Source organism: Neolamprologus brichardi, chromosome 23 (genome assembly GCF_056152115.1).
Source record: "Neolamprologus brichardi isolate AB-2024 chromosome 23, ASM5615211v1, whole genome shotgun sequence".
Taxonomy (NCBI): Eukaryota; Metazoa; Chordata; class Actinopteri; order Cichliformes; family Cichlidae; genus Neolamprologus; species Neolamprologus brichardi.
In genome coordinates, this window is record NC_142125.1 from 12378428 (window position 1) to 12404286 (window position 25859).

Sequence of the window (25859 nt, forward strand, 5' to 3'; positions counted from 1 at the left end):
CATTTCTGGAACATATATTGCTGCAAAAAGATTCTGTGTGCGTGATTTTTTTTACATTTTATTATTTAAAGTAGGGTACTTAATTTGGAGAGGTCTGAAAAGGTCATGCTCAATAGAGCCTCTCTAAGAGCGCTGTAATTTAGGAACACAGGACAGAACTCCCTGTTCCTTTTTATACTAAAAACTAAAAACAAAAACATACAAAATAACAAAAAAAAGTACTGTGTTCGCCTTATTGAGAAGGGAGTGGAATTGTAAAATATTCATATTTTTTGCTGAAGAATAGTCTTCAGAGCCGGGTGATACAGATTTTCACATCAGTCACTGTTTAAAAAAAAAAAAGTTTATAATTGGAACAAAGCCTGTGATCAGTTCGACAGTCAAACCAAGCTGCCCATCATGCAGGTGTAACATTCTTCAATCTCTTCACATCATTTATATAAGCCTCAGTGGCAGTGCTACTGCCCTCCATCTCTGCCTGCTGCTTCGATCCATCCACCACCTCTGTCTTCAACGTTTTTACCTCAGTCGGGACCACTACAATTGAAAGATGCTCATTTCCCTCTGCAGTTATTTATATGTGAAAAAGAAAGTTTTCCTGACTCTCTGCAGGTAAAGCCTTACTCTTTGAATAGGGAATAAGAGGGTAAGTCAGGTGCTGCTCATCAAATGCACTTGATTAACTTATCATCAACAATGTGAGCACCTCTGTAAAAACAAAAAATGTGCAGTTTTTTGCTCTTGATTATTCAGGAATGTTAGCATGATGCCAAAATCTTCCGAGGAGTGAACGGCCCCAAAATCAGACCGTGCAATGCTCAGAGAAACTGGAAAAACCCCAAGTGTTAGCATGCTAAGTATTAAAGTTAACAAAAAGAAAACTAAAGCTGAATCTACAAGCTACTGTGAAACCTGTGAAAAACGTTTTCACATAACGGTATATTTGGTGATAGGGCTGTGGGACCCTTCCATGTGTATGCGTGAGCATGAAAGTGGGGAGTGCAGCAGTATAAAGGTTTGACATGAAGTGGGGTGAAGATGCATTGCAAAGTGGCTTGCAGATGCTCTTCAAATGTAGGCAGGTTAAAGAAACTCTAAAAACACACCTGCACGGGATTCAGCAGTGGAAACATGAGCTCAGAGCCTCGATGCCAAAGTCTGGGCCTCTTGGTGAACAAAGTTTACAATTAATTTGATAAAACTAACTTTTTGACCTTTAAAATTCAAAAGTATTTGTGATAATAACCTAACTCAGACATCATTTACTGGGGTAGAATGCCTTTATCTCCTTTTTCACCCGCTAACATCCCTCGAGGGTCTGGTGACTCACAGTGTGTCCGACACCACATGGCTCATGTGAGAAAACCCCTTTACTCTGATGTTCAGTTGCTCTGACTAGTTGGCAGTGAACAGACTCACTCATCCAGAGAGCAGCCTGATAGCGACACGGGACTCCTTTCTTTTCTATTCAGCTAATCTGGTGTACCGCAGCCCTTTTATGTATCTTCTTAATTATCCAGCAACAGGAAAGAAAATGATTTGGCCATCCCTGAAGACTTGGAACAATGTTCAGAGAGAGAGAAAGGATCACAGACACTACAGACTGTGCTGGTTTGGAGCATGACTGTCCTCCATCATTCTGTCTTACTGTAGATCTGGCTTGTAAGACTCTGGGGAGATAGATAATAAGCATACAAAATAAAACACAACAACAAAAAAAAAGATATTTGTTTGAAACTGTTAAGAATTCTTCCGGAAACACAGTCACCTCCTATCATTGTTTACCCACACTATCAGACTTCCCCCTCTGAGATGACCCCAGCATGGGATGATTGAAGCAGAGACCATGAGGCTGCTCAGTGGTCACCACAATCCTCACATTTAAGCTGTGAGCAACACCGACTGTTCGGAGCTGTTCTGTCACACTGAGCAGCGGGCAAACTAAAGGAAGCTTTTACCCATCACCACGGTGACCGTTCGATGCTGGCCTAAATCTGACCCCGTGGAGTTTCTTCCTCTTCTCCTGCCAGCCTGGCCTTGCTAAGAGTGCATGTGGCTGGATCAGCTCAAACCCCCTGCCACGGCTGGTAATTGTGCAGATTTGCTAACAGGAAATGTTTTTTTTTTCCTCTTCCCCCCTGCACTGCTTAGATCCTATTATGGTCACCTAGCAACCTTCCTGAAAAAGGATGGCACCTACTGATATCTACATAAGGGTCCCATATCCTCAGGCTGTATCTGTACTTGAGCACTGGCGGTTCCTGGGTTGGTCAATGCACCCATCGCCAGGCTGCATTACGCCCTCTGTGGGGGCTCACATATTGGGCATATTGACTGAAAACATCACCATGTTCTCTCAGCTGTAGAAGATATTATCAAACAATAATCCGTTATAAACGTACTGCATTCTGCTGCTGAGCTTTATCACTGTAACTTTGAAGTCTGTGTGTCGTACATGCACTGAACAAGTGGCGTTCTCTCTTTGCCCTGCAGAACTCAAGCATGAGATCCTGGTTTGGAGGCAAACGGCTCAGCGCATAAACCCCGCCAGCCGAGAGGAGACAGCTGTGAAATGTCTTCTAATGCAAAAAGTCCTCAACCTGGAGAGTCTGCTGCGAAACATGATGAAGACCTTCCAAAGGTTAAAGAAAGCACAAGAACACAGAACATTAAGAATCACATTGTCTGTACTGTTAATGCCTTTTGTTTTTCAAATGCCAACCTGCTGTATATTACTTCGTACAGATCTTTTCACTAGATGCAGTTATCAGTACTAATCAATAATACATGATTTAACAAGAGAATTCATGGCTGGTGTGATTACTGAAAACACACACTGCAAATACTTTGTGAAAAAATTAATTTCGTAAGTCGGGGTTCCACTGTATAATAACAGGTGACAGAACACAAGACGAACTCGATAGAACTCAATAAAAACTAAACAAAAGACCTAGGATGATGACACACGTCACTGACGCAACCTGGCTGGTGTACACATCGAGACCACCAAGAAAACGGACGAATAAGACTGACTTTGACCACAAGGGGCCGCTGTAGTAAAAAAAAAAAGGAAAAGGCTCATTAAAGGCTAGAAATGTGACATAGCCACGGTAGCACCGCAGTGTGTGGTCGGTTACAAAGTAGCAATCATATAAAACTCTTGCATGCAATAGTAACACTGTAACTGCACGTTCCACTTCCACTGTTACAGTATTTTCTGCACTATAAGGCGCACTTAAAATCCTTAAATTTTCTCAAAAATTGACAGTGGGCCTTATAATCCGGTGCACCTTATGTATGAATTCCGGTTGTGCTTACTGACCTCGAACGGATTTTATGTAGTACACGCCGCTCAGAAATCTGTCAAAAATGTTTTAGTCTGACTTTGGTAAGCTACGAAGCCACACCGCTTGATGGATTGTCGGAGCGTTATGGCTACTGTATTCAGGAGCCTCGCGGAGTAATCTGGGTCCAAACGAACACTGCGGCATCATTGAGAGTTAAAAACTGTCTAAATAATTTCATCTTTAATCAGCGTTGCTACTTTGCCGGGTGTAACAATTAAGTTTAACATCCAGGCATTAGAGTTAGAAGTTAGCAGGAAGTTAGCACGCTAGTTTCCACCTAAACATGATATTGCATGTTCTGACTGAGAGATTTCTGAAAATATTAAAATGTACAGCTCTGCTATCACTTCCAACATGAATGAAGATAGAAAACTAAACAGCAGTGACGTTTGTAGCGTTACTGAAGTTGGGCTAGCTGGTATATAATGATGTGCTATGTGATCGCTAGCTTCACAGCTATGTTAGTATAATGAGTTGAGTAAAGTTTGACTTATCTGACTGTTTTGTTTTGCTTAATGTGCCTTATAATCCGGTGCGCCTTATGGTCCGAAAAATACGGCATTTGTTTTTACCTTTGAAATTAAGTATAAATCTAGAAGTGTGTAATGTCAGTGCATGTATGTTAGACCCATGACCCTGAAGCTCAGACTTCAGACTGCTCCTGGATCTGTGCAATATCAATATATCAGAAGAAAGTTAGCTAAAGGAAGGAGGAGCTTAAACATCTTTTTCAGACACTGGATGAACTAGGTGCTGCTCCAAATCCAAGCTCAAACAAATGAGGATTATTCCTAATTCTGATCACACAAAGCTGTAAACTCAGGCAGCCCAACATTAGAAATATGGAGCTGGAGAAGAGCATAATAGGTCCCCTCTAATTATTTAAAACACAAGCATGGCACCAAGCATGACATGTTCAGTTCAGTCCAGAAATAGTTTGTTTTTTTCCTGTTCCTATTTTTCTGTGCCTGCTTTCCGGACCATCATAGCAATTATAGCAAGTAAATACACATTTTGAAGCGCAGGAAATGCAGAAATAAATCCTTCACACTGCACAATGCTCAGCATATGGTTATAAACTGCTAAAAATAAGCACCCTGTTTCTATGAGATGATACTTTTCCCTTTTTTTTTTCTTTTTTTTTTGACACTGTGCATTCACCTAATGTGAGATTTAAATGTTGTTGTGTCTGACAGACAAATTTCTCAGGAGGATAAGAACTGGGAGCAAAACATCCAAGAACTGCAGAAGAAGGTAGGCTTTGATTCTTCACCTCACAAATTTTCCTCAATCACTGTGACTGGTGCATTGATGTAATCTCAGTAATGAAGTAGGTCTAGTCTTTGAAAGTTCGCTTAAGACAAATCCTGTCATTCTTGTGATAACATCAGCTTTTCCACCATTCACAAAAAATACATTTTCCTCCTACGCAGCACAGAATTACTGACAAAGTTCTGCTGGTGAAGTGTGTGTCTGTCCTTGGCGTTGTGATCTTCATGTTCTTTCTCAACTCCTTCGTTCCCAGCATTCATCTCGATCTTGGTAAGCCCCGCACTCTCTCATTATTGCACTGTTGTTACGGGCATCACTGGGTGGTTATGGGTTCCGTCATGTAATTATGAAACACAGCTTCCTGTGCCCTTGCAATTTAAAAGAGAGTAAATAATGGGTTGACTAGCAAATGAAACCAACAAATTACATGGCTACAAAGCTGCAATTAAGGCCACCGTGTTCCATCCCTCCACGAGCTTCTAAGCCTGTACTGATGAACAAAATTTCAGTAAAGCTGCAAAAGGCCTTCTTAAGACATTCAACCAAAATTTGGGGCAAAAATAGGCAGTGCAAAGTTTGACAAACCTTCACTAGATGTAACATATTGAAAAAGATATGTCAGAATCTCTATTTTGTCCAAGCTCCCATGTCACTTTTACAGAAAATCTCTCTCTTCCGATGCATTTTGTAAAGCATCATACGATTTCGAAACACTCTTTGCTTACATTCAGAACCGTTTACCCCTGACTGATTTGTCTTCATATACATATTTACTAAAGAGTAAAATACTTATCGCTTTGAAAGTCTAATTGCTGCTGTTGTGTTACGTTTTGCATTCTGGAGCTATGCCACCTGTAAAACTTTAACTGTGCACTTTATTCTTGAGGGTCTAGAAGTATTTATAGGTGGAAGTAAGTTAGCTGGTCACACTGGCTCCTCAGTGTGGCAAACTCCCTATGGCATTTCGTTCAAAAGCAATTCATCATCTGCTTAGCAAATATTGCCTTTTTTAAAGCAGATATATGACTCTCATGGACTCTGCAGCAGAGGAGAAGCTGAAGGAACCAACAGCAGCACAGTAGCTCACATTACTGGCTGCGTCACCTTTTTTTTAATAGTCTGGGCAGAACCTGCAGACCACGCAGGAACCCTGAATCTGGGCTTTAAACTTTAAGGACACAACTTTTAAGTTTTATGAATCCATCAGATTCTGAGTAACTAGCATTCAAAACCCAGACACACACAGGAGGAGCTTGCTGTGGAAACTCTCCTTGGAGGTCCACTGTTTCAGATGACTCATGAGTCAATGGCTACTGAGCCACAGGGGAGAGCAGATTACCTATTAATCCAAAGGTTGTTGGTTTGATTCCTGGCTCCTCACAGTCTGGGACAAGAAACTGAACCCTGTAATTGCTCATACATCCTTTGGAGTGTGTGTGTGATAGCGAACCATTATATTACTATTACATTACTATTGCTATTCTATCCAATTAAGTCATGAAGCCTAGTTTAAGACCTTAACCCACTACAATCACAGTTTTTTTTTCCTCCAAATTTGAATCCTGATTTGTTGCGTTGCGTCTCACTCCACCCCCAGCACCCCCCCCGGCTTGGACTTTCATCCCTGCTCTCACAGTGAGCTGCTACCCACTGCCTCCCCTACAGCTAGATGAGGTGCTCTCTCCCTCATTCAAGTGGAAATCTCTGTCTCTGTAGCTCTCACTGCACCTCTTGTGCAGTGCCGGATAACCCGGGGTCCCAGTGGATCCACATGTTCAGGCATACAAATCAAATCCCTTTTTCTTTTCGGGCTTTCTCGATCCCTTTGTATTCTCTGTTTTTTAAAAACTCTCTCAGGTGTGTAATCAGTCACAAGAGAAAGGTTCTGTTGCCCGGTGGGATTTTTCACTTTTCCAAAGCTACTCCAAAGATCATTTCCTTCAATGCTGATAATAGGTCTTCAGGTTGGGGTTTGTGCTTGACTAACCAATGTGCCTGTTATATATTTGGATCAGGGTTAAGCAGTAACTACGACTTGCATCTATTCCATTCTGTTTCAGTATATTATAAAATGTTGATTAAACAACAGGGAGTGCTGGAAAGATTGTCTCTGCTGTTCCATAGATCCATAATTGCACATATGTCTCTGCTTCTCTTAATAGAGACAGCTTTACATGTTTTTTTCCTTAAAGCCAAAAACATAAAAAGCTGCTTTAAAAATTAAGTATTATTATTTTAGGTTTCCAGAACAAAATTTTAACCACTTACAGCTGTTTGTGTTAGGAGATTGCACAAAGGTACAGACGTGGCCCAGAATTTATAATAAAATAAAATGATGAACCAAAGTCCAAGAAAACAGCTACAAAAGGTAAAAACAGAAACCAGGAAACAAGTAAAGAAAGCACATGAAAGGCAAACAAATAATCCGACGAGATCAAAGGAAAAGACAAAATAATAAAAAGTTAGGGTGCTGTGTAAAATATAGCTTAAAACCACAGTTCAGTGATGCAAATCTGAAAGCATACAATCACAGATTAAGTTAATGTGAGCTGGGCGTTGATTTTGAAGTCACACGAGAAAACAAACCGATGAAGTAAAACATAAAGTAATAACCCAAAGACAGATAAAGACAGAAAGTGGGGAGTACAGCACACATGGGAAGAGAATAACAGGAAAACCATGACTTTGCTCCTCAGTATCCAATATCTGCCGCAGCAGTTAACATGAGATTATCACCAACAGGTTATCAAGTTCAACACAATCTCACAGCAGTTTGCGAAATAGTCATCTCTAATATTCTGATTCGTCCTGCTTGGCACGAATTACCACCTTTACTGCCGCTTCTTTGAAAGACCCGATTTACTTGGGTGTCCGGGTTCTCACCGAAGAGCTGCAGACATGAAAAATGCTTCCTATCAAAAATACATTTGAAATCGTGCAATATTGCTGAAATCAGAAACACCCCATCTCAGAGTAACTCTAAAAGCTCCTGAACAGAGAGTAGAAAGAGTGACCGCATTTCCCCCATACTGGCTTCTCTTCACTGGCATCCTGTTAAGTCCAGAATTGAATTTAAAACCTTTCTCCTGGATAATCAGTTTCTGTCATATTTTAAAGATCCCATATTATCCTAACAGAGCATTTCTCTTAGACTGCAGGTTTATTTGTGCTTCTAGAGGTTGCGGAATGGGAGGCAGAGCCTTCAGCTATCAGCCACTACTGCTGTGGAAACATCCCTTACTCATGCTGCTATAGGCGTAGGCTGCTGGAGCGCTTCCTATGATGCACTGAGCATATCATCTGCCATCACATCTTTTTACTCTCTTTTGTATATCTGTGTGTGTCTTTTTATTTTTAACTGCTGTTATGTGTTTTGTCCCCATCCTCTCTTCTATTTTCCCTCATCCTGGTTCTGCTGGAGGTGTCTTCCCTCTGTCCCACTTCCTTGCAGTACAGAGCACCATACGAGGACATTGATGTGCACTGATGCTACTTAGCTAACACTGAGTTGAAACTGAAAATGAGTGAATTTGTATCTATGAACACAAATAGATCATCTGATACAAACATACCTTCAGTGTTTTTCATGGAACCAATAAAATCTCACCACATTTCTTAATCATAGTGGTTTCATGTCATTGTGTCCATATGACAATTCTGACTGTGATGTCTCTAATCTGCACCGAGCAAATGATCTTAACAGCATCTTAATAATGCTAACACTGTCCCTAAATGAAGATGGCCATCATCATACACTTGTTGTCATCCCCCCGCCTCGCCGCTGAGGCCACTCAGCCACCAAACACGCTCGGTTAATTACAGGTGCTGCTCAGGTCGCTGCGCCGCGACATTTGTTAAATGGGAACGACCCCACAGCTGCATGTTCTCTGTCCCCGTGGAGGGACAGGAGCAGATCCAAACACAGCTCTCATTAAAGCACGCAGGTGAGAGTCAGATTCGACTACTGCAGCAGTCCCAGGCTGTTCATTTACGTGGCTTTTAAAAATTGAGCCTCACTAAAGCTTCATTAACTTTACACGCTAAGATTTCATTTCAGTCTGATTATTGGCTGCTCGTTTGATCCCTCTAATGTGTCTGTAGTGTTGTGGGTTACATCTGTAATTTGTGAATAATTTCATGAGAATTTCTATTTTTTTTTTTTATTTGACTGAAACTGTTTACGTTGGTTAAATTCTAACATTTAAAGGATGCCTTGTGTTCACTTTCTTTGGTCTATGCCTTAAAGACAGCACTGATGAGACGTTTTTACAGCATATTTCTTGTCTCAGACGCTGTGCTCCCAGCAGCTGTCAGCTGCTCAGACTCACCTTAAAGCTCTTCGTAATTGGAGAGCTCTTTAGGCGTGTCTGCGGCTTATTCCCATACAGAAGACAGATCAGGTAAAAATCTGCACAGAGAAAATCAAAGGTGTCTTTACAGTGATGAGAAATAGAAATTCATGAAGTGGAGCTGAAACAGAGCTAGTTTAAAGTTTATGGTGGAAGTTGGCTTTCATTAACTGAGCGTTAAAATATGTCAAATAAAACTACACTGATGAGCTGCAACACTGAAACACTTGATGAGTGCCAAGCATCTCTGTGGAGCGTGGCATTCACGTGACTTTGACATTCACAACCAGGGTAATGTTGTTACAGACTCGCATAACTCTGCCTGATGGTAGTATCATCCACAAAAACTACTCCAAAGCAACTTGAGAAAATCAACTCCAGCTGCCACAAATCCCAGCTGGATCAAGCTTATTCAGGATGCACCAGAAGAAGCCAGAACCTCAGGGGGAGCCTGTGGCCTGGGACATCGTCAGTGCTTTGATTTCCAGTTTGCATGACAAAAAGGCCTTGGGCAAAATATTGAACCCCAAATAGCCCCCCAATGCATTCATTAGTACCTGAGTATTTTGGTAAAAGAAGTGCTTAAAGGCGCAGCGTGAAACAACCCCAGACAGCAGTCACTCACATACGGGACTTGTTTTTCTGCCCTTCTGGCTAATTTAAAATTCCTATTTTTCGTCTTTGTTCCTTCAGTCTTTCTCACTGTGTTTGCGCTTCCCTCCTGTGTTCATTTTCCTGCTCTCATTAGTGTCTCCTGTGTGTTGTTATGCTCCTCTCCTTAGTGTGTTTTCAGTCTGTTAAATCGTTATCTCCCAAAGTGCCCTGTGTACACTTTACTCATTGTTCCTCCTGTTGTGTTTACCCCGTTTGGACTCATGCTATTTGCCTAATGAACTTTGGTCATCCTGCCTCTGCAGGGTCTTTTTGTTTCCCCACTGAAGTATGAATTAAAGGCTCTGGTTAAGGCTATATGAATGAAATAAATTAATTAATTATACATGTAAGGTGGGTGCAGTCTGAGCAAAACAGAAGCTACGAATCCCAAAACTGAATATTGATATGTATCTTTTTATGTTTCTCTCTGCACCTCATTTCGCATTGCCCAGCTGTTCAGAATCACTTTCTATTTTTAACTTTATGATGATTATTTTCATTTTTATTATTGCCTTCAGAGTAAAGGCATTTTGGAGAACTAAAATGGCTGATAAAAACAGAAATTCAGCAGGTTATTAACATGTAACTATGCTGTTAAACTGCAATATTGTTTGTTTTTCCATCTTCTTATCAGCCTCTCTGAACATAAACCACCCTCTGTTGCTTTCTTTTTTGTGTCCTTCCATGGCACTTCTTTCTTGACTAATTCCCTTTAGTTGTGAAATTATTTCCCCTAAGGCCTCACCCAAGGCAATTACTGGTGCTCACCTGTTTAATCAAATTTTCTCCAAGTGGATGCACCCCCTTCCCTCATTCAGAAACACTGATTGTAAATATCAGCAGGCTGGTGCCAACTCCCATCCACCTGACTGCAATGTGATGAAATGACATTTTTGTGATAATGAACACTTCATCAGTCCCACACAGACGAACCAAATACTTTGGTCTTTGTTTCCAGCGGGTAGCACTTCATTGCTATGATCTGTTTATTAGATCCTACTGAGTACATGTGCCAAAACCCAGATATTCTCAATATTCTCAGGCAGTTTTGTTCATCTAGTTCAGGGGTCCCAAATCCCAGTCCACGAGGGCCGGTGTCCCTGCAGGTTTTAGATGTGTCCTTGATCCATCACAGCTGATTTAAATGGATAAATTAACTTCTCAACATGTCTTGAAGTTCTCTAGAGGCCTGGTAATGAACTAATCACGTGATTCAGGTGTGCTGACCCAGGGTGGGATCTAAAACCTGCAGGGACACTGGCCCTTGTGGACTGGGATTGGGGACTCCTGATCTGGTGTCTCCTTACTGTGGATGTAGTTTTCACAGGACTCTGCAACGTGCTGAAAAACCAAGTGCATCCTTACTTTTTCCATAGGAATTAAGAGGGCAAGTAGCAGCCTTGCGCTGCTAATCAAATGCAGCTGATTGATCATCAGTAAGCGTGAGCACCTCCATAAAAGCAGACGTTGTGGTGGTTTGCTGGTCTGGGTCATTCAGGTGTGTGTTAACACCATGCCAAGCAACTGTTGCTGTCCACCAATCTGTGAACAGTTATAAGGCTCATTCTATCCAGGACAGCTGCCAGTTTTCCAAAAAATTGGACATCCCAATAAATTCACCAAAAAGCTCAGATTGTCCAGTGCTCAGAGTAACTGGAAAAAACCCAAGAGTTTAATTGCAGAGTCTACAGGCCCTGGTTGCCATTTAAAATGGTAAAGTTCACGACAGAGCAATTAGAAGAAGACTGAACACGTATGGCTTGGTTGGAAGAGTTGACAGGAGAAGGCCTCTTCTCTCTAAGACAAACATGGCAGCAAGGCTTAGAATCTCAAAGCTACATCTAAACAAACAACACGACTTCTGGAACAATGTCAGATGAAGCCCAAGTGTAGATCTTTGTCCATAGTGCACAGCAACATGTTTGAAGTAAACCAAACACATGATATCAGGACAAACACAAACACTACAAACGCTGACCAAGAAGTACTCTCTATACCAAAATGTACTAAACTCATATTAAATATGAAGCCATTTTTCTGACAGCTAAAACTTGCCTAAACCAATTCATGAAACAGGAAAATGATCCCAAGCACTGCAGCAAAAATTCTACAGAATGACTGAAAAAGAAACGAATCAAGGTGCTGGTCTAGTTAAAGTCCAGACCTCAGCCTGACTGAAATCCTGTAGTGGGACCTTAAAAACAAATCCATCAAACTTCATAAAAATTCATCCATTTGAGAGAAAGTCACAGACCAGCTATTTTCTTTTCTTTTTTTTTTTAAATCATTAATGGCATCTATCTATCTATCGATCTCTATCTATCTCTCTCTATATATATGTATACAGTGGGGCAAAAAAGTATTTAGTCAGCCACCGATTGTGCAAGTTCCCCCACTTAAAATGATGACAGAGGTCAGTAATTTGCACCAGAGGTACACTTCAACTGTGAGAGACAGAATGTGAAAGAAAAAAAAAAATCAAAAAAAAAAAAAAAAAAAAATCCATGAATTCACATGGTAGGATTTGTAAAGAATTTATTCGTAAATCAGGGTGAGAAATAAGTATTTGGTCAATAACAAAAATACAACTCAATACTTTGTAACATAACCTTTGTTGGCAATAACAGAGGTCAAACGTTTACTATAGGTCTTTACCAGGTTTGCACACACAGTAGCTGGTATTTTGGCCCATTCCTCCATGCAGATCTTCTCAAGAGCAGTGATGTTTTGGGGCTGTCGCCGAGCAACACGGACTTTCAACTCCCGCCACAGATTTTCTATGGGGTTGAGGTCTGGAGACTGGCTAGGCCACTCCAGGACTTTCAAATGCTTCTTACGGAGCCACTCCTTTGTTGCCCGGGCGGTGTGTTTTGGATCATTGTCATGTTGGAAGACCCAGCCTCGTTTCATCTTCAAAGTTCTCACTGATGGAAGGAGGTTTTGGCTCAAAATCTCACGATACTTGGCCCCATTCATTCTGTCCTTAACACGGATCAGTCGTCCTGTCCCCTTGGCAGAAAAACAGCCCCATAGCATGATGTTTCCACCCCCATGCTTCACAGTAGGTATGGTGTTCTTGGGATGCAACTCAGTATTCTTCTTCTTCATCTGACCACATGACATTCTCCCAATCCTCTGCTGTATCATCCATGTGCTCTCTGGCAAACTTCAGACGGGCCTGGACATGCACTGGCTTCAGCAGCGGAACACGTCTGGCACTGCGGGATTTGATTCCCTGCCGTTGTAGTGTGTTACTGATGGTGACCTTTGTTACTTTGGTCCCAGCTCTCTGCAGGTCATTCACCAGGTCCCCCCGTGTGGTTCTGGGATCTTTGCTCACCGTTCTCATGATCATTTTGACCCCACGGGATGAGATCTTGCGTGGAGCCCCAGATCGAGGGAGATTATCAGTGGTCTTGTATGTCTTCCATTTTCTGATGATTGCTCCCACAGTTGATTTTTTCACACCAAGCTGCTTGCCTATTGTAGATTCACTCTTCCCAGTCTGGTGCAGGTCTACAATTCTTTTCCTGGTGTCCTTCGCATACCAGCTAGCTCCTGTGTTCACTGAGATATTCAACATCTCTTTATCTCAGTCGGTGATCCCCACATGCTTCAAAGAGTCCATCATTGTTCCTGTCCCAAAGAAACCCCACCCTGCTTCTCTCAATGACTATCGCCCTGTAGCCCTCACCTCAGTAGTGATGAAGTGCTTTGAACGCCTGGTCAGAGACTTCATCATTTCTTCACTACCAGACACACTGGACCCACTACAGTTCGCTTACCGTCCAAATCGTTCCACAGACGATGCCATCTCTCATCTCCTCCACACATCACTTACTCACTTGGACACTAGAAGGGGGAATTATGTTAAAATGCTCTTCATAGACTACAGCTCTGCATTTAATACCATAATTCCCTCCACACTCACCACCAAGCTGGAGCATCTGGGACTCAGCTCATCTATGTGTCAGTGGATCTCCAACTTCCTAACTGGCAGACCACAGGCAGTAAGGATGGGCGGACATGTCTCAGCCTCCACCATTCTCAGCACTGGAGCCCCCCAGGGGTGTGTTCTGAGCCCCCTGCTGTACTCCTTGTACACATATGACTGTGTGGCCACTACCAGCTCCACCACCATCATCAAGTTTGCTGACGACACCGTCGTGGTGGGCCTGATCTCTGACAACAACGAGACGCCCTACCTGAAGGAGATTAGGAATCTGGAGAACTGGTGCCAGAGGAACAACCTCCTTCTAAACGTCAGTAAGACAAAGGAGTTGATAGTGGACTTCAGCACTAAGCAGGAGAGGAACTACCAGACCCCCGTCATCAACGAGTGCCCAGTGGAGAGAGTGGACAGCTTCAAATACCTCGGAGTTCACATCACGCAGGACCTGTCATGGTCCTGTCACATCAACACCGTGGTGAAAAAGGCCTGTCAGCGTCTCTACCACCTCAGACGCTTGAGAGACTTCCGACTGCCCCCCAAGGTGCTCAGGAACTTTTACTCCTGCACCATAGAGAGCATCCTGACGGGAAACATCTTAACCTGGTTCGGGAACAGCACCATGCAGGACAGACGAGCTCTACAGAGGGTTGTGCGTTCAGCTGAGCGCACCATCCGCTCCGAGCTCCCTGACCTGCACTCAATCTACAGCAGGCGGTGCTGGACCAAGGCCAGGAAGATCGTGAAGGACCTCAGCCATCCCAACAACGGACTGTTCTCTCTGTTGAGGTCAGGAAAGCGATTCCGCTCCCTGAAGACCAACACAGAGAGACTGAGGAGGAGCTTCTTCCCGCAGGCGATACGGTCTCTCAATCACACCACCACACAGTACTGACCCACACATATAGTTCTTACACACACACTGGACATTCTGGACATTTGTTTACACTTCATCACTTTAAGCATATTTGCACTGCACAAGACACTGTATAATGTGGATTGCAGCTGCTGTTATTGTGTGTATATATATTTATATTTCTCTTACATTCTTATAAATGTCTATACTTTGTATTTTGTTGTACAGTTATCTTATTTTCAACTTTAATTTATATATTTTTATCTTATTCTTTCCCAGTTAAATTTACCCTTCATTCTATTTTGTGTTGTACAGTTATCTCATTCTTAACTTAATTTTTTTATATTTTATTTTATTCCTTCCTGGTTAAATTTACCCTTTTTTATTTTCATATTTATTTATTTCCTATCTTATTCATAGCCTTTTCTTTTTTCTTTAGGTCACGAGCAGTTGTCCAAGCATTTCACTACATATCATACTGTGTATGACTGTGTATGTGACAAATAAAAATTTGAATTTGAATTTGAATTTGAAAGCTCTTTGGTCTTGGCCATGGCGGAGTTTGGAGTCTGACTGGTTGAGGCTGTGGACAGGTGTCTTTTATACAGATGATGAGGTCAAACAGGTGCCATTCATACAGGTAACGAGTGGGGGACAGAAAAGCTTCTTACAGAAGACGTTACAGGTCTGTGAGAGCCAGGGATTTTCCTTGTTTGAGGTGACCAAATACTTATTTTCCACCCTGATTTACGAATAAATTCTTTACAAATCCTACCATGTGAATTCATGGATTTTTTTTTTCACATTCTGTCTCTCACAGTTGAAGTGTACCTCTGGTGCAAATTACTGACCTCTGTCATCATTTTAAGTGGGGGAACTTGCACAATCGGTGGCTGACTAAATACTTTTTTGCCCCACTGTATATATCTATATATATAGATATCTATCTATCTATCTATCTATCTATCTATCTATCTATCTATCTATCGATAGATAGATAGATAGATAGATAGATATAGATATATATGAAAAAACAGTGGTTGCATGTGTAACATGTGATAAAGGTTTTGTTTTTTACTGTGTGAGCAATCTGCTAATATAAATCTGTGAAAATCTGCTAGTCGGTGCTCAGAGTTTTTATGTATATGAACATGTTTTCCTGCTGTAAAGGGAGATGTCAGATGGTGTTTTTTGTTCTCTCTCAGGTTGGATCGCTATCTTGGGTGCGCTCTGGCTTTTGGTTCTGGCTGACATTCAGGATTTTGAGATCATCTTGCACCGAGTGGAGTGGGCCACGCTGCTGTTTTTTGCCGGCCTCTTCGTTTTGATGGAGGTATTTAACATACAGGCCGAGTTTCTGGCATTTAACGGAAAGCTCGTTTCTATTTTTTTCCAAGGAAATTTTGGACCACAAACCGAACAGTGAAAACTAAAAACTAATGCCAAACAACAACTTTTAATTAGAGCCACTTGAAGCATCCAGATCTAAGATAAATGTAGGTTTAGCTGGGGTCTGCTCTGACGAGCAGCTTCACAGGACACTAAGGAAAAACAGAATCAATGCATAGATTCAATTGACAGTGCAGCTGGCAGTCAGCTCGCAATGTGCAAAGTAATTATCTGTATTTTCACCCATGAGCTTCAATGAAAGGATGTAAAGAAAAGTGTCCTGTCAGCACAGTGAGGGCTTTGTTGTTTCTCTCTTTGTGGGCAAAACTACAACACAGTGTAGAGTCAGTGAAGCAGTGCTCACCAGCACATGAATAATATTCAATCTCAGGAATGATAACAAGGATACATCTGTCTCTGTCTATTTAATAGCCACTAAATGGAAACCAAATTGCTTTTCTTCTTTCGGTTTAATCTCACCTTTAAGTGATTCTCTTCTGATTTTTTTTTCTTATTAATCTTCTCGTCTTCCTTTTTCAGGCTTTAGCCCAGCTGCAGCTTATTGACTATATCGGAGAACAGACAGCACTGCTTATAAAAGTAAGTTTCCCCTTTGATTCTGAACCTTTACAGTCATCTCTCAGGTCTCTGTGCGACTGGCATCGCTGATAATTGGGCACAGGTGATGCGATATTGCATTCCATGCATATTGATCCTTTTGTTCTGCCTGGCTCGCAATTCAATTATTTCCTTTGCATCTGACTCCTGCAGGCAGCTGAAGGGGTCTGAAGTAATTTTCACCCATATTCTTGCCTCTGTGCATCATGCGAGCGAGGTGTCTCTTAGCAGAGAATTGCACCAGTAATAGCTACGTCAGCTTGTGTTTAGACTGCGGGCCCCTGCGAGCCTAATAATGACACATGACAGGTAGTGTGCTATTTGTGGTTTGTGACCCACTCGGTGTCCCAGAACCATGGACAACATGCTGTGAGAGCTGCATGGTCTTTCTCTCTTCGTAGGGCTGCAGGACAGCTGAAATAAAGGAGGAGACTCTGTTTTCCTTACTGTCGCCATGAAGAGGGTTCAAATCACACCGCATGCGGTGAACCAGCCTCGCTGCGCGCCTACAGCACAGATAACAAAGCCACCACCTGTGGTTGTGTCACACATTCAAACAGCTTCATCCTCTCAGCTTCTGCTCCCCGAGGAGGGGTTCGGTGTCAGAGACTGAACATAATTGTTGTGTTTGATTTAAATCAGCGAAGGCAGAGAGAGGGCGTGTGCGTGTGAGCGGCAATAAAAGTAGCAGTTATCTGTCACTCTTATCTCCCCTGTCAGGCGGTGCCAGAAGACCAGCGCTTGGCTATAGCCATTATCTTGGTGATGTGGGTCTCGGCTCTGGCTTCTTCTCTCATTGACAACATTCCCTTCACTGCCACCATGGTAAGAGCCCTGAGCCTGATATCACAGCTGCAGCATATCACACTCTTACACAAACAAGTCACATGCAGATTCTGTGACATGGAAGAGAGGCGATTTATAATGTGTAGCTACAGCAATTAAATGCTGATACAGAAGTTAAAAGATGTGTATCATTTGGGGGGGGGGGGGGGGGGGGGGGGGGGGGGGGTTCCTATTAAAAAATAACAGGCAGAGATGCAACCAGGGTTTAGGGCTGTATTATGTATTAATCAGATGTGGGAGGAGAAAAACAGGCTGAACATGTGTTAATCATTTCATACTTGGAGGTTTATTTCTGTAAAAACTGTCTGAACAGCTACTGCCTCACCACGTCTATTGTCAGCTGTCTTTTCCCCCCAACTTAATAGATTCAGCAGAGATCAATGTTTCAGAGGAGTGCCTCTGTGCTCAATTAAAATGACACTGAGAAAGGAGAAAGATGTTATCCCACTGACAGAATGAGATGTTGCCTGTGAGAATTAAACCATCACATTTTTTGACTAGTCAGTGTGTCCATGGGGTTTTTTGAAAATGTCCTTTTCTCTGATTGTTTTTTTTTTTTTTTTTTTGCCCATAGTTTTAGGCCCATGCAAGAATTGCTCTACCTGAAAAGAAGAGCACTTCAAAGCGCGTCACTTTTCAATTCAGTGCACCGCTGATAAGAAGAAAGATGTCCTGATTGGCACAATAGAGTGAGGCTGAGGAAAGATTTGTTTTCCCCCTTCAGTCTGCAGTGATTGAGATTAGGAAATTTATGTATGAAGGAATCAATTTAGAAGCATTTTCAAAGCAACAGTTCTGCATTTACACTTATTTGCTTTCTGTGCCAGAGTTACAGGAAACTATTGATATTTCACTCATGTCTGTATATAAAAAAAATTACCGATCTGGCAGTGAAAGCATCGAAACAAGCGGTACATAGGAAGAGGGCAAACAAATATTCTCCTTAAAAACATCCAACTGTTTGTTCATAATCATTTCAAATGCATCTTTTTAAACTATTTTACCCATTCCTGCAAAAATACATTTAAAGTTTGCTTCCCTAACAAGGGGCAGACATGTAGATTGATATAAAGCAGCTGTCAAAACTGGTACATATTTCAAAATATGAACAATAATGAATAAGACCAGCAAATAAGATCCTATCAGGAAATACTAGAGGTATATGGAGGCCATAACTCAACTCAGGCGTAGGTTTGTTTTCTCATACTTTTGTACACTCTCATATACATGTATTTTCACACTGGAGAAGTCGCCCCCTGCTGGGTATTAGAAAGAATTCAGAGAAATAATAATACTTTTCCAAAAGGAGAACAGTCAGGCTTTATTCATCATGGAGTCCATAAACATGTTATTGTATAGCACTTGCGTCATAACTCCACCACACACACACACACACACACACACACACACACACACACACACACACACACACACACACATATTTTCATATCTTAGTGAGGACATCTAATTGACATAATGCTTTCCCTAGCCGCTTACCCTAAACATCAAAAATGAATGCTTAACCTTTAGCCTAAACATAACCTCATTGTAACCCTGACACTAAAACCACATTTTGAACCTCAAAAAAACCTCGTGGTGACTCTTGGTCCCCACAAGTATAGTGACATCCCAATTTTCTGTCCTCATAAAGGTGTCTAAACATGTACACACACACACACATCCTTCTTATAGTTAAAAAAAAGCAAAAATAACATTTCGCCATATTAAAAACAGTGTATGTAAATTTTCAAGAAAGAGCTGTTTTCATGATTTTAAATCTGTCTCTGCAGATTCCTGTTCTCATCAACCTGAGTCAGGATGCAGATGTGAACCTGCCAGTTAAACCGCTCATCTTTGCTTTGGCTATGGGAGCCTGTCTGGGTGGTAAGTATTGCTTCTTGGGCCTCATATGCTGTATTATAAAAATAGTGCATTGCATGTCACTTCTGGGAAAAATACACACCAGCCTTCCAGACTCCCTCACAGACATCAGGGACTTTATAGTTTATCCCTGTTTGAAAGGTGTGGATCTTTATTGATGACTGCTGCCAGAAGAAGACAACATATGCTCCAGGTGACAGCCACACTTTGTACAGCTGTGTCGCTCCCCGGGGAGGCCAGGCTGCGCTCTTTGTGGAAGCAGCCTCAGGGCTCTCAGAGATCGCCTCACTCAGGCTCATTCTGCGCCCCAGTGGCCAGCCCTTCATCCGACTGTGGCTCTGCTCCGATGGGAAGGACACAAATGGAGAGAGAGAGCTGTCATAGTGTTTCAGTTTAATCAACTGCACTGTGACAGGTCTTTATCGACTGGCAGTGTGATGTTGCCCCTGCCAAGCTCCATCCTCACACTGACGCCTTTTGAGATGTGGGCAGTATTGAACTGCAGGATGGGTACGCGTGCTGACTGTTAAAGCAATGCTTTATGAGATTAAGTCAGAAATTACCAAGACAACGCTGAAAAGTGATGAAGCTCAACAGTAATATAAGACTGTAAAGTACTCATGCTCATAATGCTGAAATATTTTACGTTAACTTATGTTTTTCTCAGTTCTATAATTTTATTATTGGGTTCTTTTAGAGCAGCATTGCACGAGTTGAACACGAGTCCTTACTCATCTTCCACTAAACGTTGATGCAGCCACTCGCTCCACTCTCTTCCTAAAACAAGCATCCTGTCTCTTTATGGCCTCTCGTCCTTAAAAGCACACTTTCCTCTTACTTCTAATGAGTTTCTGCAAACAGGCCATGATGGTTCTGTGCGGTTTGTCCTCATCTTGCAGCGGTAACAGTAGTTACAGTAGAGATTTGTTCCAAGTGTCAATACAAGACAAACATTTCAGAGATGTGTAAGTAACCAATCACTGAAATGTGCTTTTCTAACTCGTCTTCATTTCCCTTTACAGAAAAAAAAATAATCATCATCTTCTAACATTAGTCAGCTAAAGATCCACCTTCATAGTGGGCTCTGATTGCAGAAGCTGACTTTCTGGTCTTTAGCTGTTTTTTTTCTGAGAAAAAGAAAACTAATACCCACGGCTCTACTTCTTCAGGAAATGCATAGTGTTTCTCATAGTTTTCTTTTCTGGTCAACCTCCAAAATTTTTTTTAAGCAAACTGATTATTTCTGAGTCAGACTGAAACTGTACAAAGAGAGACCCTCCATTTAATGCTAATCAGATCCAAGACTAGAAAACAAAATGTTTTTGAAACAGGATGTGAAACAGTGCAGCGTTTCAGAGACACTGACCTGTTTATTTGCAACTTTAGCCATGTTTAATATGAGAGTCCAGCTTTATCTGTTTGCTGGGAAGTAATAAAAAGCAGTTTAGGCAAGTTTATTTATACAGCACAATTCAACAACAAGGTGATTCAAAGTACTTTACAGAGACATTAAAAAACAAAAACAATAAAAAGCATGATTTAAAATTGGTTAAAGAGAAAAAAACAAACAAAAAAAAACAGTAGATAAAATCAGTAGTTAAAATATAAGTTTTGAAATTTAAGCTTAAAAGTGTAGATTTGGTGCTTTATTCAAATGCAGCTGAGAATAGGTGAGTCTTCAACCTGGATTTAAATAAACTGAGTGTTTCAGCTGATCTGAGGCTTTCTGGGAGTTTTTTCCAGATATGTGGAGCATAAAAGCTGAATGCAGGTTCTCCGTGTCTGGTTCTGACTCTGGGAACTGATAAAAGACCGGATCCAGATGACCTGAGGGATCTGGAAGGTTCATACTGGGTCAGGAGGTCACTGATGTATTTTGGTCCTAAACCATTCAGAGCTTTATAGACCAGCATCAGAACTTTAAAGTCTATCCTCTGACGGACAGGCAGCCAGTGTAAAGACCTCAGCGCTGGACTGATGTGGTCCACTTTTTTGGTCTTAGTGAGGACTCGATCAGCAGAGTTCTGAATGAGCTGTAGTTGTCTGACTGATTTTTTTGGGTAGACCTGTAAAGATGCTGTTATAGTAGTCAAGCCTACTAAAGATGAATGCATGGACTAGTTTTACCAGGTCCTGTTGAGACATCAGATCTTTTATCCTTGAAATATTCTTGATGTGATAGTAAGCTGATTTTGTTATTGTCTTAATGTGTTTTTCTAAGTTTAGGTCTGCATCCATCACTACGCCCAAATTTCTCGCCTGGTTTGTGGTTTTTAGGTGTATAGATTGAAATTCTCTGGTGACCTGTAATCGTTTTTCTTTGGCACCAAAGACTATTACTTCAGTTTTGTTTTTGTTTAGCTGGAGAAAATTGTGGCACAACCAGTCATTCATTTCCTCAATGCATTTACCAAGAGCCTGTACAGGGCCTCGGTCTCCTGGTGACATTGTGATATATATTTGTGTGTCATCTGCATAGCTATGATAGTTTATTTTGTTGTTCTTTATAATCTGTGCCAGTGGGAGCATGTAAATGTTAAACAGAAGGGGTCCCAAGATGGAACCTTGGGGAACTCCACATGTGATACTTGTCTGCTCAGATGTGAAGTTACCTATTGATACAAAGTATTTCCTGTTTTCTAAGTATGTTTTGAACCAGTTTAGTACAGTTCCTGAAAGACCTGCCCAGTTCTCCAGTCGTTTGAGTAGTATGTTGTGGTCAACTGTATCAAATGCTGCACTGAGATCCAGTAAAACTAAGACTGACATTTTTCCACTTTCTGTATTCAGACATATGTCATTAAACACTTTGGTCAGAGCGGTTTCAGTGCTGTGGTTCTGTCTAAAACCTGACTGGAAGGCATCATAGCAGTTATTCTGTTTTAAGAAGTAATTGAGCTGTTGAGAAACTGCTTTTTCAATGATCTTACTTAAAAATGGGAGATTTGAGATCGGCCTGTAGTTGTTCATTTGTGTCCTGTCAAGATTGTCCTTTTTCAGTATAGGTTTAATTACAGTTTTTAGTGGTTCTGGAAACACACCTGACATTAAAGAAAAGTTTTCTCTGACTTTTTTCTCTTTTCTGTTTAGGAAATGGCACATTGATAGGAGCATCAGCCAACGTTGTGTGTGCAGGCATCGCTGAGCAACATGGATATGGCTTTTCCTTCATGGAGTTCTTCAAGTAAGCAAAGGCGCTATTAACAGCACGAAGCAGTCCCATGCACAAAGAGGTCACAAACAGCAAGTTTGAAAAGTTCCTCTGTTCTTGGTTTGTGGTGCTGAAATACGATAGGCTATTCAGCCTGAGGGGCTACTTACACATTTATGTCCATCATATGTTGCATTAGAAATTGCCAACAATGTGTATGCATAGCCTGAGAACATTTACAGAAAACGTGTCGCACTGAGTATCATGTGACAGAACACGTTTAGTTTGTCTTTGTGCAGCAGGTGCAGCGTTCTGTGAGCAGACTCCAAGAAACAACACGACACGCACGGGTTTGTTATGTAGTGCAAGCAGTGATTTGTGTCTGTGTCCTCTTCAGTGACCCTGTAGAGAAATGTTTACTACAGTGAGTGTGGAGGAAGTCAACCTGCAGCAATATTCTCTCATGTCGACAGAAATAGAAGTCCCCCAGTCATGCTGAACCATGAAAGAGGCATAAACAGTGTAACATATGTGTGACTGATTGAGCTGATACTGAGTGAAACTGTCCAACCGTGGAGCCTGATTTCAGAACTCTAGGGTGGTTACAAGAAAAAAAGTCAAATGAATGGCAGAAAATGTGGTTATATCGCAGGCTGGATGGTCAGCAGGCTTCCTATCAGGTTGCCACCTGCTCACTGATAATTTGCACCCTGGTGACACAGCAGTCAGACGTACTTTATGGTTTGCTTGTTGGAGAAGCCGAAGGGGTCAGTTATGTTGAAAAAAGCATGAATATGAGTCTGATTAGGCTTGATATGCCATTGGGTTGGAACTGCATCGCTATTTTATTTAGGGAACAGTGGAAATGTAATGCGCGTGAGGGTTGAAAAGAGGATTTCTTTTGGGATTTGTGTAACAGATTTGAACAGAGACTTGATTTAACATTAAACTTGTGACACTTATGACTGAACGCGGTGTCTGTGGCTGACTGAAGATTATTGTCATCAAAGATCTGAAAGTGTTTTCACTGGATGGAGTGACAGCGCTTTCATCATATCAATCACAGACAACATTTATACTGATATTCTATCTATACTTACCGCCTGACATTTTCTGAAGCAATGACATTTCAGTTTGTAGTCTAAAGAACATTGATGTTCCCATTCCCAGTCCTTCCATGTGAAAATCTGGAGATGAGGAGAGCAGGACCGAACACCCCCAGACAGAACAGACTGGGCTTCATCATATAACAGCGATAAAATTCTGTGATATAAAAAGGAGGAGCTGAGGAAGAGATGGGTTGCTAAGAGGTTTGCAGATGCTGCAGTTGTTTAAGTTGTGTAATCCTGGCTTGATTTTAAGGAAAATACTAAATTGATTGGCACTTATTAATGCCTTCTACTCAGTACTTTCTAGTATTCACACACGCACAGTGTTACACCATTAAATGCCCAAAGGATGTGGACTGGAGGAGTCAGGGATAGGTCCACAGGGACCAACCAAATGTTCTAGCTTTTAGTGCTCAGATGTTTCCCAGTGTCTTCCTCTGTTTTTGAGTGTTCTCTGGTCTGATATTTTGTTAGGAGTTAGTTTTCATGTACTGGTCTCTTGTTTTACTGTGAAAGTTTTCTTCAATTCCCTGTGTGGTTTTGCTTCCCCTTAAATGATTATCCTGTGTGTCTTCACCTGGTTGTAATTCTTTCGCCCATTTTCCCTCATTCCAATCAATAGACCAAAGGCCATAAATAGACTTCGTCTTTGTACTGTTATGTTCCTGTGTGTGTGTTTGTGTGTGTGTGTGTGTGTTTTCTTCCGTGCTGTCCTGTTCACCTTTTGTTTAAATTCTCTGGCTCCTCGTATTTGCCTTGCTGTCTATACTGTCTATCTTCTCTTGTATTTGGACTTTTTGTTACTTTGTGGATTTTACTATCAGCTTTCTGTTGGAATCCTCCTGCGTTCAGCATTTTGGGTCCTTAAGTCTACACTGTGCACAGCATCACTCTGAAAGGCACACCCTAATCAGCTCAGCTGATCACCCAGGATTGTGACTTTGTGGCCTAACTCAACTAACGCTATGCTCAATTTGTTGTTTTCAGTGAGTTGTAATTTATTCGAAAGACTTGCAGAAGTATTGTACTTCCCACATACCTAAGCTACAGGATATGTTACTATGTTACGACTACGTTTTAATATTGTAATCTGATCTGTAGCAGGTTGCTTCATTGATATTCCTATTTACAGCTAATGAGACTGTGGCTGAGAAGAAAAAGAACAACTGCAGGTGACCTTTGGCATTAAGAAAATTCCACCATTACTTTTTCAGCCTTCGTTACCTGCTCAGTTGGCTCTGACATGCCGCTAAAGCCAGTGAAGTAATTGGTGGAAAATGTGTCAGAGTTGGTTAAAGCTCGTTGACAAATTTCTTAGTGCACTAAAAAGACTCTGGGACGTCTGTCTGCAAAGGATTTCATTGAAATGGAGGGGAACAGTTGCAACCCGTCAGCTCTACTTCTCTCCCGCTGTAGCTGTGTTTACAGTTATTGGACAGGAGCATTGCTCTTGGCTGAAGCACTGTCTGTAATTGGATGTCTGTGGCAAGGGTCACTGCTGTTCAGAGAGACAGGCAAGGGGGAGCGAAGTCTGGTCTGCAACTCCGGGCAGCTGGGATTGACTAGTGCTTTATCAGGAGGATAAATTCAGGGGGCAGATGAGCCCACGGGGGCACAAATGCCTTTTTGATAAGCCATCACAAAGGAAAATGAGTAGCCTCGAATAGCTCAGCAGTTAGCATGGTCCCTGTTGCTTCCTTCGTGCCTCAAGGCCCTTATCATCCACCTCTCCACAAACCATTAACCTAAAGTGCATCACTAAAGTAACAGCTCTGTATGTTGGTCGGTTGAATAGAAACTGCCACGGGTGCTTGTAATGCATTACACTCTAGAATAGACCCACTGCAAAATGTACTTGTAAATGCCTATCAATGTAGCAAATTGCTACAGTTTTGAGACACAAAAACAAATGACATTAGACAATGTAAGGTGCTTCAGAGTGTCTTGTTTTTTTGGACCACGTGTTGCTCATGTACAGTCACCTGCAGGAAATCTATACAGAAAACAATAAGCCTCTGCACTACAGAGGCAGGTGTTTTAGCTGTATTTCTAATAAACACTGCAATCACGCTCATACATATTTTTGGAGGTTTTTTTGTGCACCGCTTCACAGCTTAAACACTGCACCAGTGTGCTTTTTGTGCTCATTGAATAGAACAGGTCAACCATTATCACAGGGGAGCAGCGCTGCTCTCTCTGTCCTACAGCCTCCACAGTCAGAGAAGCGCGGCCCATTGGTTTATCTAAAGAGTCTTTGAGATTGCATCAGGACTTTCAAAGAGTTCCCATCATATGCAATTAAGTCATTGTGCGAGATCACAAGGTTTGATGGGGATTTTTAGACAAGGTGAACCCTGCTCCTCTCTGTGGTATATTGTGGTGTCTTTTTCATGTGCCCCGTGTCCCCTCATGATGTGCCTGTGATCGGGAAATAGGTA

The 25859-nt window shown here is 41.7% G+C and overlaps 1 protein-coding gene across 2 annotated transcripts in view; it reads left to right on the forward strand.

Moving 5' to 3' along the window:
• oca2 (oculocutaneous albinism II) overlaps positions 1-25859 on the forward strand; it is a 62353-nt gene that overhangs the window by 29253 nt on the left and 7241 nt on the right. For both annotated transcript variants that reach the window (XM_087836446.1, XM_087836447.1), the window contains exons 16-23: positions 2494-2641; positions 4544-4601; positions 4781-4889; positions 15633-15760; positions 16357-16416; positions 17155-17259; positions 19071-19164; positions 22252-22345. In XM_087836446.1, the coding sequence (XP_087692572.1) occupies positions 2494-2641; positions 4544-4601; positions 4781-4889; positions 15633-15760; positions 16357-16416; positions 17155-17259; positions 19071-19164; positions 22252-22345 (796 nt within the window). The remainder of the gene's footprint in view (positions 1-2493; positions 2642-4543; positions 4602-4780; positions 4890-15632; positions 15761-16356; positions 16417-17154; positions 17260-19070; positions 19165-22251; positions 22346-25859) is intronic.